At 56.9% G+C, this 13,224-nt stretch overlaps 2 protein-coding genes across 2 annotated transcripts; one reads left to right on the forward strand and one right to left on the reverse strand.

The window, feature by feature from the left end:
• Positions 1–5,688: 5,688 nt before the first annotated feature.
• On the forward strand, positions 5,689–9,968 carry GLRG_05930 (hsp90-like protein; the record flags this gene model as incomplete). Its single annotated transcript, XM_008096615.1, has 3 exons — positions 5,689–8,079; positions 8,129–9,063; positions 9,122–9,968. 3 exons carry the CDS (start codon positions 5,689–5,691, stop codon positions 9,966–9,968), a joined length of 4,173 nt encoding a protein of 1,390 aa, XP_008094806.1.
• A 759-nt stretch (positions 9,969–10,727) lies between these two features.
• GLRG_05931 (heterokaryon incompatibility protein) lies at positions 10,728–12,759 on the reverse strand (the record flags this gene model as incomplete). Its single annotated transcript, XM_008096616.1, has 2 exons — positions 10,728–11,613; positions 11,681–12,759. The coding sequence occupies 2 exons, from the start codon at positions 12,757–12,759 to the stop codon at positions 10,728–10,730; spliced, it is 1,965 nt and encodes a 654-aa protein (XP_008094807.1).
• Between the last annotated feature and the right edge of the window lie 465 nt (positions 12,760–13,224).

Consider the following 13,224-nt stretch of genomic DNA (forward strand, 5'->3'; position numbering starts at 1 on the left):
CAAATGACGACATTGTCGATGATACCCCTTGCGCGTGGAGGAGATGTAGTCCATGCACGCAGCATCACGTCGTTTGTATGGTCGGAAACACGAAACGTAGGGCTGTGTCGCCAACTGGCGACGAAATGACATAAGAATCGGGCGGCTCGAAAGGAGAGACGGCACGTTGTAACCTTGTGCCATGCTGACAAGACTAAAATGAAGGATTGCAATAAACACGAGTCATTGCGCGCGTGTGTGACATGAGTGGCATGTACCAAAGCACGTGCATGCCAAACAAAGCGGCGCCATCGCACGGAAGCCCTCGAGTGGCACAGGTTTTCTCCTACGGGGCTCCGTGTGTCTGTGATATTGGCGTCTCCCGGGGCGGATTCTGATGGTTTGGCGGCAGACGAACGGACATGTTCAAAAATCGGGGGGTGGGTTCTGCTTATGACATTATGACGTAGACGTCTGACAGAAACGCTTGGGCAGAGCCTGTGCAGTCCGGATCGGTTGGTCTCAAGCCCAGGGTCAGATGATCTGCGTTACGCCATGGAGCTCTGGTGGCACTGCAGGCGCGCCGGTATGGAGAAACCCATCAGGGCCCCTAGTCCGGACCATTGGCCATCCCGGTCTAGGCGTCTTGAGAGCCTGCAAGCTAGACCTGTTGTGGTGACAGATCTACGATCCATGGAGAGACTGTGAAGTCTAGACGCAGGGCAAAAATGTCAGCAAAGCATGCGTCCTCGCTGGTCGCGAACGGGACAGAGCCAGTTCTTGCGTTTATCCGAATACAGCGTCCAGTCATGCGTTAGAGGATAACCCAAGCGAAGCGGCAACGCGCCGCGGGTATGCAACTAAGCAGCACAATACATTTCAAACACCACGTCGAGAATCGATGTGTGTACAGAGTACCTGGCAGGCGACAGCATACGCAAGTATGACAGGATCGCCCATATACGTAACGTTGATCGTGCTTTTGCGGCTTTTGCAAGACAGCTGGGACGGACCAGGACGGTAATGGGAACCAGCGGCGTAGGACGGTGTCCCTGAATGGAGATCAATTCTCATTCGATGCGTGTTTGCGCCCCGGTCGAACCATCTCTCTTCAGCTACGAAATACGATACCGTAGAGTGTTGGCCGGGACTGCTTGGCTAGCTGTATGTCGCATTCACAGCCCCGACAAAGAATACGGGCAGAGAGCAGAGACACGACCCACCAGTGAGAGCCCGAGACAACCCTCACAGGAAACAGCCCAAGGAAAATGGTAACCGGGGTTGAAGGTTCTGGCGGTTGGGGGGCGCCCATCGGACTAGACAAGCCTAAGAGACCAGCCTAGGCACGCGGATCGTAGCGGGATGAAGGAATGATCAGCGAAATGTCGCCCCTTAGCGAAAGAAAATGTCCCGAGTGCTGGCCGTAATGCGGTGGGAGAGCTCGCCTGGTGGTGGTGGTGGTGGTTGTGGTTGTTGGCGTATCTTTGGCTGTCGGTCTGCACTTCGCAGCGGTTTGAGCGTCCTAGTCGGGGAAAGATGGGCAGCTGGGGGAGAAGCCCCGTTTCCTATTTTCCCAACTCGTTTTCCCGACTTTCAAACCCGGAGAAAGCACGCTGACTGTTGTTGAGGTTCGCTTCGGCGACTGGGGGTTCCTCTACTGCCGCCATCAGCACGCAGCAGCAAGGCAAGAACAAGTGTCGGCCGACCCACTGAAGATTCTGTCGCGTGCCTGTCTGGGGAGTTTGGGCAGCATGGGTAGAAAAAGACACACACACACACACACACACACACACACACAGAGGGAGGCCCGACGTCCTGACAATCGTGCAGTGTAAAACGAGGCGATACGTCGGCGGAGGGGCCCTACGGATGCACAACTCCCTCCTTCCCCGGGGTTGGTTGGGTCTCCCATTCCTACTACTACGGAGTATCCGTACACCATGGTCGATTCGGTAGGCCTCTCTCTCTCTCTTGTGGGGTATTTGTGGGTGTCGCCAACGGATATAATCGAAGCCGTTCCATGCAGAGCAGGCGAGGCGAGGCGGTTTAGTACATACGGTGAACTGTGTGTGGTGTGTACGTACCGTGCCACAACGAATGGGAGACCCCGGGATTGGGGGGCAACTGCAGCATCTTAATCGCCTTTCACCGGCGAATCGGGCAACATGGGGCAATTCGCTGGCAAGACATACATGGTATGTGCCGTTGCGGCGGCAGCACGAACAGGCATCTGTAAGCGACCCAAGCTTCGCATACAAGTGTAAGGGGGAGGACATTTTGGTCCCGAGAGGAGCTTGGGACTGTTTGCAAGGCGAAAAAGAAGTGAGGGACCCCCCCCCCACGATTCGGAGAGAGATAGGGTTGAAACCGGAAGGCAAGCCGATCGCTGGCGGCGTCTGGTCTCTCGAACAGCGTCAAAACCATGGAAGACCCCCGTCTCCTCGTGTCCCTCAACGCTGAAAGGAAGTTGGCACGTCGGGAAGGCAAGGGTTGAATGGTTGAATCGGACTGACGCAGGCAGTGGGCAGAAAGAAAGAAAAAAAAGGTAGGAAAAGTCTGCCCTCGTTATAGAGCAACTTATGGGGGTAAGGGGGGAGGCACGCGGGCTCAGTGCAAGGTCAGAGTTTCCAGCGGTCAGCACAGGGTTACGGTCCACTGAAGCATAGTGGGTGGGGCTAGACACGACCATAGGTAGTACGTACCTACCTCACGATAGAGGCGCATACCTAGGTAGTCGTAGTGTACTCCGTATACGGTTGGTAGTTTAGCATGAATTGCTACAGCGTATGTATAGTACTACTGAGATAAGCGTCGGTATTTGGTGCCAAAGAGGGGAAGAGGAAGCAAAAAGAAGGGTTCGCCGACTTTCGCCTGGACTACTGTACACATGTAGGTGGGTGGTATCAGGGAGTGGTGGTGGCCAGACGACTTTTAGGGGGGGGAGGCTACGTACCTTTTCAACCCGATCGACGTCTTTCACCAATTCCATGTTATCCTGCGCTCGACTTATGCATCCGCCGCCCACTTTCCCATGGGCGACAGCCCAGGAATGCGAGTCCTTGTGCCTTTGTGCCTTTGTGCCTTCCAGCCCCACCCCCCTTCCTGACCATCCCGGATACAAGGATACCCCCTCTAAGTGCTACCGTACCTTACATGATTGGTAGGCAGGCAGGCTTAGTAAGTGTGTGCGCGTGTGCATAGTACATAGTAGCACATATGCAGGAAAGGAAGACTCAATGTATCCGGTACCAGGCAGTTTAGCCCGTCGCCTGCGGTTGCATTGTGTCAGTGTGGCCACTGAAGATCCCTCCTCCCCCTTCTATGGAATGCTGGCATGGAATGGATGGCCACCGGTCCGGTGGAACACTCTGTCTGAAATACTGCTCATTGTCTAGTGCAGTGTAGGTAGCCTGGATTGTGGATTCTGGACTCTGGAATCCCTCTTCACTTGACCGAATCGGGAATCGGGGACCTTGACCCATGGAATCGCAAGAACCAAACGGGTCAAGGTATGCGGGTTGTACGGATACATATCCGTACTATGTAGTAAGTAGTAAGATGAGAGCGGCAAGATTTGCCTTCGCGATGCGTCTCGTTCCACGGTCCGAGCAGAGTACAGATAACAGAACGAGCAGAACAAGAGGACAGAGAGACCAGAAAATATACTACTAACGTCGTAGTAGTACGGATACACTATCCGTACCACGAGCCACCCGACTGAGCCTGGCCTCCAGATTTGGGAAACCCTCCCCTCCCTTTCTCCTCTCCCCCCCTGTCCTCCCATGAACCAGAGCCACGAGCCCAGTCCGGTTCTGGCCCATTGTTCCACATCCTCTTCCGCCGCCGCCGAATCCCCCATCCAAGCACGTAGAGAATCCCTGCCCAGTCACTCACCGCGTTTAGGTGCCTAATGTACGTAAACTACAGGGTCTGCGCGTGTGTGTTGTACCGCCGCCCCCCCTTCCAAGGTCACACCCCCCCTTAAGGACTTTGCAGGGGTTCGGCCACTCTCTCCTGCATCCCCTGATGCTTGATCGGGGGATGCAGCGCCTTCACTCTAAACAAAGTTTGGACTATGACGGTCTTCGATTCTGTTCGAGGACTTCTCTCCTGCTCTCTAGTAATAAACGGATACCGCATTCTCTGCGCTTCGATTTCCCGTTTCCCCCCAATCTTCCTTCAAAACCCCCCTTCCCATGTTCCGATCCTCGAATCGCACACCCAAAAAAAAAAAAAAGACTACCCACTACTAATCACCCACCTACTGGCCTTGGTCTGTTCTTGGGCGATTGAGTGATATTTTCTTCTTCTTACCAAACGTGAGTGAGTGTGTGCCCGGTCCCTCCGTTCGTTTCTTCCCCCGTTTCGCGAATCCGTCCATTTTACCATCATCGCCATCCATCCCATCCATCTACCTAGCTAGCTTCACTTCACTCTTCCACCGATACCTACTCTCTACTCTTCTCCTCTCCCCCCCCCCCCCCCCCCCCCGGAGAGCCAAGACCAACGGCGTAATAAGACTGCTGCAGACTTACTGCTGCATGCCGGCGTCTGAAGCTTGAGTGGCAGTCTTCTTTTGTATATCCCACCTCCATCTCTTCCCACTCCTCTGCTCTGCTCATGCGCCGTGTCCATCGCATATCACCTGCTTTTCTGCACCTTCGCCCTCCTTCCGCTTCTGCTTCTGTTTCTTCCATCTCCCCCTCCCCTCCTCCTCCGCCGCCGCCGCCGCCGCCGCTCCTAGCTCGCCACGTCTTCCTCGTTTCCCCTTCTCACTTGGTTGTTGCGCTGCAGTCTTAGATCTCTCACCATACCACTTCCGGATCAAACCCGCCATCCGAGCATTTTGCTTTCTCCGTCAAGACAACCGCCCATCTAGACTAGACAAGGCAACGAGACACACACACACACACACACACACTATTTCTTAGTAAGCCGCTGTTGCTTCTGCTTCCTCTGCTTTGTCTTTGCTCATCCTACCTTGTCCCTTCCTCCTCCTCGTTCCTTCGGCCGCTTCTTGTCCCTCGACGACGCCACCGCCGTTTGCAGCTGAACCTAGCTTGTTCGAGAACCCTCTCCACGGCGCCCCAAGTCTCATCGCCTTTCACCTCGCCCGCTGCCGCAGGCCTTCTCGTGCCTGCTTGCGCCTCCCTTGTCAAGCAAGCCCTGACGGCTCTGATCCCAGCCGCCGTTGTCGCCTCCGCCAGTGCTTGATCCTTTGATCCAGACCATCTTGAGAGACGTGTGGACTAACAGATAGGAATAGCGGCGCCCGCGCCCAACTTCATACTCAATCACTTGCAGTCCTGAGGCCGAGCCTAGGCAGCACACAATTACACCGCATTCCCAGCGAGCAAACCCGTCCGGAGACCGGTCTAGAATCCGGCAGTCTAGAGAAGACCACACGCCTAGGCCAACTCACGCAAAATCGACTCGAACCAGCACAAACGAGGCGCCGCGCCATGCTCTGCTCCGCATTCTACTCCCCCACCATCCTCTAGCAACCTGCTTTGCCGCCGCCATAGCTGCTTCCTTCCTCTCCCGCCCACTCGACGAACCCGCTGTCAGATTTGGCTGCAATACTCGCTCACCACCTCGAAACTTCCTCTTCGCACATCCCTACACATCCCTACCTTCCTACCAGTTCTCCCTCACGCCGACGAGGTTCACCTGCGAGCCGCAGCTTCCCATGCGCGGGCGAATGCCGCCATGCCACCCCTCAAACCTCTCGTCACCAACAACCACGCTCGTGGCGACGGTCCCGTAGTTGCCCCTCTCAAGACGGCTCTGCCGCCTTCTTCTGGAGATAGCGGCTTCGACTTCGACACAACATCGCAACCCGACATCGGTTCAATGCGCAGCGATGGCGCACCAAGTACGACCAGCAGTAGCGGTCGCTTCTTCCGCGAGAACTTGAACCTGGCGGCCGCCGACGGCAAGCGCTCACATTCTGCAAGTCCGTTTCGCATATCGATGCCTTACATCACCCCTGGCCAGCTCGCATTCTCCGCCATGCAATATCTTCCCGTCCCGTTGTTGGTCCTCAACAATCTCAAGACCGTGGTGCTTGCAAACGAAGCAATGGGCAGGATGCTGGGCATGACCGACGACGCGCTAGACGACAACTCTCACGTAGGCGAAAGGCTGAGAGGGCAATCGTTGTCCCAGGTGGGTATCGATATGATCCAGGAAGGGCGCCCCGTTTGGGTTGGGTGGGAAGCGTTTTTGGACTCCCTTGTGGTCGAAATGGGCGCGAGACAGACTTCCAAGGACGCCGCCGACCTGTTCGACCAAGGTTACGGCGGGGAAGCGACGCCGACACCCCATTCTCTGGCCCCGCCGTTGCTGGATACCCAGCCGAGCCCGTCGACGGTCAAAGATGCCGTGGTCGATGTTGTCATTTCCAGGAAAGAGCTTGGTAAGCCAGGATACGATTCTCGGAACAGGTCAGGTGCATCGGCGCACCAGGTCTACGCCAAGATGATTGTGACGATATGGGAAATCGAGGATCACCAGGTCTACTTCACCTTGACCTTTACGAGCTCTCAATCACCGCCGTCATCGCTCGTGTCGGGTCGCAAAGCCGTGGCAAAGCCCGCCATTTTGGAGCAAGCGGACCGCAAGACCATCTCAAATTCGAACCCGCCCTCAGTCAGCTCCAGTCACGACTCGAGTTCGCCGTCGTTCCGCATAAGCCCTAGTGCGGTTTCGCTGTCGTCGAGCCCGTTTCCTCCCATGGGCCCGCCCTCAACAGCAGCACACGCGAGCACGCCTTCCATTTTGCAAAAGATGATTCTCATGAGGGACGCCCTACTCGACAACACAACGATGCCCATTCTTGCCATGTGGAAGGACGGCAGTGTAACCTTTCCCAATCGGGCCGCTCGTGCCCTCTTGCGCCACGAGAGCGATTTGGAAAAGTCCGCAGATGGGTTCGACTTACTTCCCAGCTGGACAGTCTACGACGCTGAGTTCTCGAGGGAGCTGGACGTCAGCGAGTACCCCATCTCCGTCCTCCTGCGGACGGAGAAGCCGTTCAGCAATATGCGTGTCGGGATGATCGTCGAGAACGGCGAGAGGAGGGTTTACGACGCCTTGGGAGAAGCGATCCGAGACGATAGCACGGGCGAGTTTTTGGCCGGCGTGGTCACCTTCCGAGATGTCACCAAGATGACGGAAGAGATTACTGAGATAAGGGAGCGGGACGAGGAGCGTTTCAAGCTGATCTGCGATACTATGCCACAACTAGTATGGACGACGCGAGCAGACGGCTATCACGACTTCTTCAATACCCGTTGGTACACTTATACGGGTCTAACACCCGAAGAGTCTTTGGGTCTTGGGTGGAAACATCCGTTTCATCCGGACGACATGCCCGAAACCACCAAGAGATGGAGACATTCACTGAAGACAGGCGACCCGTACGTAACCGAGTACCGGTGCCGCAGCAAAACTGGCGAATGGCGATGGATGCTGGGCAGGGCTCTCCCGCTGAGAAATAAGGAGACTGGCGAAATCGAAAAGTGGTTCGGAACCTGCACAGACGTGAACGAAGGCATTGAGGCCAAGCTCGCGGCCAGGAGCACCAGGCAGCAGCTGCTCAGCGTTCTAGCGCACTCACAAGTCACGATTTTCACTGTCAACACCAACCTCGAACTCACAATGTTGGAGGGTGCTCTCATCTGGGACAGCAACGGAGAAGACAGCACGCCTCCTCACTCGAGCTGGTTTATGGGACAGAACATGTACGAAGCCTTCAACCGCCTCAACCCTCAGCTCAAGACCGGAGAGCACCCAAAGTTTCTGCGACCCGTCGAAGACATCCTGGCGGGCGGGAAGACGGAAGAGGTGGCAGAACACGGCATGGATGGCCGTTGGTACCGCACGCGGTTCCTGCCGATTCTCGGCAAAAAGACCAAGGAAGGCATCAGTACCAACGAGACGTGCATCGAGGGCGTCATCGGTGTCATCATGGACGTCAGTGAGCTCAAGGAGAAGGCCGAGGGTCTCAAGGAGGAGTCCCGCGAGAAGAAGCAAGCGATGGCCAACGAGGCGGCCGCGAAAGAGGCCAACCGACTGAAGAGCCAGTTCCTTGCCAACGTTGGTGGTAGCCTATCACGATCGAAGAAGTACGCTGACAGCTGCACAGATGTCTCACGAGATTCGGACGCCCATCACTGGTGTGATCGGTATGGCCGAGCTGCTCCGGGACATGGAGCTCGATGCCGAGCAAACCGAGTATGTGGAGAACATCCAGCGGTCGGCCAACGCGCTCTTGACCGTCATCAACGATATTCTCGACTTTTCAAAGGTCGAATCGGGACGCCTCGACATCGAGGAAGTCCAGTTCTCCCTGTCAGTCATCGTGACGGACGTGAGGAAAATGCTGAGTTTTGCTGCAGAACGGAAGAATCTCGACTTTCGTTCAGACATCTCCGGAGAGGTCGAAAACGACTTGGTCGTCATTGGAGACCCCGGCCGCGTACGCCAGATCATCACGAACCTTTTGACCAACAGCATCAAGTTTACAAATCAGGGCTATGTCAAGTTCTCTGTCCAGAAGGAAAAGGAAACATCAGACAGCATCGTTGTCAAGTTCATCGTCGAGGACAGCGGCATCGGCATCGAGGAAGAGGTTCGGAAGAAGCTCTTCCAGCCATTCAGTCAAGGGGACGCATCCACAGCGAGGAAGTTTGGCGGTACCGGCTTGGGCCTGACGATTTGCAAGAACCTCCTGGAGCTCATGAACGGTAACATGACGTTGGAATCCACGCTGGGAAACGGAACCGTCGCGACATTCTGGGTCCCGTTCAGCAAGCCTCAACAACAACGTGGTGGACCCTTGGTGGAAATCGGTTCTATCCCGGACAGGCTGCAGTCCGAAATGAGTGTGTCGTGCAACAGTTCCGAGTATGAGCAACTGCTTAGTACACCCCCCGCGTCTGGCGACTCTTCACAGTTTCTTTCGGACAAGAACAGATCGCCCGCTCGACGACTCTCCGTTCGAACGCCACCAGCCTCGGAAGAAGAGATGCTGCCTCATTCTGATCGCGCCAAGATCCGTGTCCTGGTGGTCGAGGATAAGTAAGTCAACTACCCCTCAGTCTGTAGTTGCGCGTCGTGCTCTAACCTCCTTTTTCAGTGCCATCAATCAACAGATTGCCACCAAGACAATCATGAAGCTTGGATTCAGCGTGACAGCAGCCTGGAACGGAAAAGACGCTCTCGAATACATGGCGGCAGCCAAACAAGGCAAGCGTGCCAAGCCAGACATCATCCTCATGGACGTCCAAATGCCTGTCATTGATGGCTACAAATGTACGCATCTATTGCGGCACCACGTGCCATACAAGGCGTACCTGCAAGACGTACCCATTGTTGCAATGACGGCGTCGGCAATCCAAGGCGACAAGGAGAAGTGTACCAGGGCGGGTATGGATGATTACCTTGCCAAGCCAGTCAAGAGCAAAACACTGGAGAGAATGTTGGTTCGATGGAGTTTGGCCAAGAGGCCACAAAGACCTGTCGTCAATAAAGGCTCAGACGGCTCCATGTCAGACTGCTCAGACACGGCCGAACACTGCAGTAATGCGGACATTCCCGGTGTCGGGCACGATCTGCCGGATTCGACGTCACCACTGAAATCGACGCAAGCCGCCGCACCTTTGAGGCGGCAACAAGACCAGAGCCGAGAGCCAGACGTGGAAAGCCGGGGTGATCCGGTGACGCCTCGGCCTCTGACCAGGAACAACTCGTATGAGCCGTCGCCGTTTGACCCTCCGACTGCAGGAGACCCCATCAAACCGATGCGACGGTCCGAGACGGATGAGCTCGCTCTGCAGGTCCAGCAAGGGAAGCTTATGGACGCTGCCGGAGACAAAAAGCTCCCGCGGCGAGGAGAATCGTTCCAGACGGTAGTCGCGGGCGATTCCTTGACGGAGGAAAACGTTGAGAGATTAGAAAAGGAGGAACATAATCGAAGGTCATAGCCACGAGGAGTTCGAACAGCCTCGTATCTTTTTGTGTCTACCAAAGACAGCCAGAACTACAGCAAGGCGCAAGGATGATGTGCCTCTTTTAATGTTTTTAGCAACGCAACATAATTGTACATATGGGCAGAGGAAATAAAGGAACAAAGGGCCGGAGCGCGGCAGGTCGTGTTGCATTTTGGCATTTCGATCAGCATTATCATGAGGGGCAGGTTGGGATTCCCCGGTGACCGGATCGCACTGCGGAAACATATACAAAAACGGAGCGTCATCCTTTTTTTTTTTTTTTTTTTGCCTTCTCGGAAAACATCCCTAATTTCTTTTTTATATTTCATTTCCCCATTTTGCCGAAGGAGAAGGGGGAGAAGGATAGAGGGGGCTTGAGGCGAGGACCATTTGAGGGCTGAAATAAAAAGGAGGGAAGGGCGCGAGGGGATGGGCCTCATGGCACCGAGCGTTTTTTTATTTTATTTATTGTATGCGTACATCTTGGTCATGCGTGCCGAGTAAGGCCTTCTTTTTGGGACTGGCAGTGATGAGACTCTGCTCCCTGTTGCTCACGAGCTCGGGCTTTATTCAATCGAAGATTGTAATTTCCCCCTCTTCTCCGTAGGCATGTAGACTCCACATCTTCCAGGCTCTACAGAGTGTGCTTCTCTCTTTCCCTGCAACTCAACATGGTCAACAGAGGATGCCTATGATAAGGGGTTTTGGGAGTTGGCTAGTTAGCCTCCAGGTTACGCTGTCTGTCCTAACTCATTATTCCAACATAATATCCACTTGATCGTACTTGCCAGAGAGAACCTCGCCATCCATTATGCCACTGACGTAGGCCTCTCCGATCAGCTCGTACATGCCCCGTCTCGTGGGCCTAATGACAAAAGGGACCTCGGACCCGAGCAGGACGCAGATCACGTCGCCCACCCTCGCCTCAGTCGGTGCCATGCAGAGCCTGCTCTCGGCCGTGAGGGAGAGCCGCCGCGGGAGCCCGAGCCCGATGATGCTCCACTCGAGCGCCTGGCCGGAGGTCAAGACGCTCAACCACCCCTTGTTCGCCTCACCCAGGTCCTCCGAGGTGAACCACGTTTCCATCCCGACGACCAATGCCTTGAACTGCTCTGAAAGGTCGACATCGATGCGGTCGCTCAGCTGAATCCGCTCGCATGTCAAGGCCTTCCACAGGGACGCAAGCCGCTCCGGGGCCAGGTCCCGGACGTCCTCCGAGCCCGACGGCGACGCCAGGCGCACGCACGCCCTGTAGTAGTCGAGGAACTTCAGTATTTGCCGAGCGACCGAGATGTGCAGCTTGTCCAGCGGGGGCGGCATCCGCGCGGGCTTGGGCGGGAGCGGCATGTCATACCAGAAGACGCCGCGGTCCTTGACCACGTCCACCACGATTCCGCTGCAACGGAGAACCTTGTCGTCAATGACTTGGATGGTCCCGACCTCGGCTCCGCCGGCCGAGAACTTGCCGTGCCGGAAGGTGTAGGCCGGCAGGGTTTCGTTCTCGTGGAGGCGGAAGTCGGGCACCCAGGACGGCAGGCCGGGCAGCCGGCGCTTCTGCCAGCGGATGTATGGGCGGTACCACCAGGGGCAGGCGGCGTCCGGGGCGGCCTTTTGCGGCGCCAACGCTAGCACAGCGAGGCTGCGCTTCTCCAGGAGCTGGGCCTTGGTGGTGCGGGAGGTAGCACTCCTGGACCGGTAAGGAGTACAGGTTGTCGCGCAGCAAGATGCTGTCACGCTCGACGTCGGTCGCGTAGGCGAGAATGCCAAGGATGTGGTCCCGCGGGTCGGTGCAGTGGAAGGTGCGCGTGGCCTTGAGGGCGTCGACGAGGGTGACGGGTTCTTTGCCGTTGTACCAGTGGCTCCCGCGCATTATGGCGAGGTTTTGCAGGCGGATCGGTAAGATGGAGGAGGAGGGGTCCATGGCTTGGCCGGCGATGTGGAGCTGGATGCCGAACGTCGCCATGCGCAGGCAGAGCTCCGATACGGGCCCCAGGGGCAGCCGGAAGCGGCCGCAATGCAGCCAGGTCTGGTCGTTGAGGATGGCCTCCTGGATCACCCACTTGCGCTCGAACCAGGCGTGGCCCAGCAGCGAACGCAGCGGGACCCAATCGAGGGACCTCGGGACCTCGACGGCGTTCGCCCTGTTCCGCGCGGGGTCGTCCGGAAAGACCTCGGGGATTTTCCCGAGCGCGGCGTCGACGAGGGCCTCGAGCCCTTCGAGGCCGGCGTCGTCGTCCCCGAGCCAGGCGAGGACGGACGCGGCGCGCGAGTAGACGTCGGCCATGAGCGCGATCTGGTGTGTCTTCTCCAGCGTGTTCCGCTGGTCTATGCACACGGCGTCCGCCCATAGCACGACGTCTTCGTCGGCGAGGCGCCACCGGCGGAGGGCGCCGAGCAGGTTCGTGGTGACGCGGATCTCGGCGCCCTCGCAGAGGATGCCGGCCGTCCTCCCCGGGTCGCCCCAGACGTACGAGACGGCGTGGTAAGCGGGGGCCGCGTCGACGGCTTCGACGACGAGCCTGACGCGGACAACGTCGTCGTCCGCCGCCCCCGCCAGGAGGTGCATGAGTCGGAATTGGCCCTTGGCCAGCGGCTCGTAGACGTACCGCGGCGGCGGCGATCGGCCCCACGGTGCGAGGCGCCGGACGCGCGACGACAGGTTGTCGGCGTCGGTAGCGTCGCCGTGGAACGTGCGGTACGCCAGCGGAGCGGCCAGCACCGCCGCTCCGAGGGCGTATAGGAGAAGGCAGCTGGCGCTGGCGTTATCTGCTGTGGCTGTTGACATAATGCCGGGCTAGCGAAAGGAGGCGCGTTGCTGACTGAAATAAACCGCGCTTGTGAGGTTAACATTGGCTTGTCGTTCGTTCAGCTGCAACCTTCTCCCCCCTATATAAGAGTTGGAACAACATATTCGGCTGGTGACCGAGGGTGAGGGAGGGGGGTGGGGGAGGGGGGTCAGGGGGAGCAATCACGTCGCTGACATGTCAACAACCCATGCTCGCACTACGCGTCTCGATGAGGGAAGCAGGTCGTTTTGTAACATTGCGAATCTGCTATATTAATCCTGGTTTTCCTTTAAGAGAATATGCCAAGAGCTAGCTATCTGTCTTGGCTTGGGTCCATCATGACTTGGACAAATGACATCAACGGGCTTGATAGACCTGAGCCTCCTCGGGACATCATTCTTACCTTCATCAAGGTACCACGAAACCGTCACACGGTATCCCATAATCGCACCAAGGGTAACAAG

Source organism: Colletotrichum graminicola (genome assembly GCF_000149035.1).
Source record: "Colletotrichum graminicola M1.001 genomic scaffold supercont1.21, whole genome shotgun sequence".
Classification (NCBI taxonomy): Eukaryota; Fungi; Ascomycota; class Sordariomycetes; order Glomerellales; family Glomerellaceae; genus Colletotrichum; species Colletotrichum graminicola.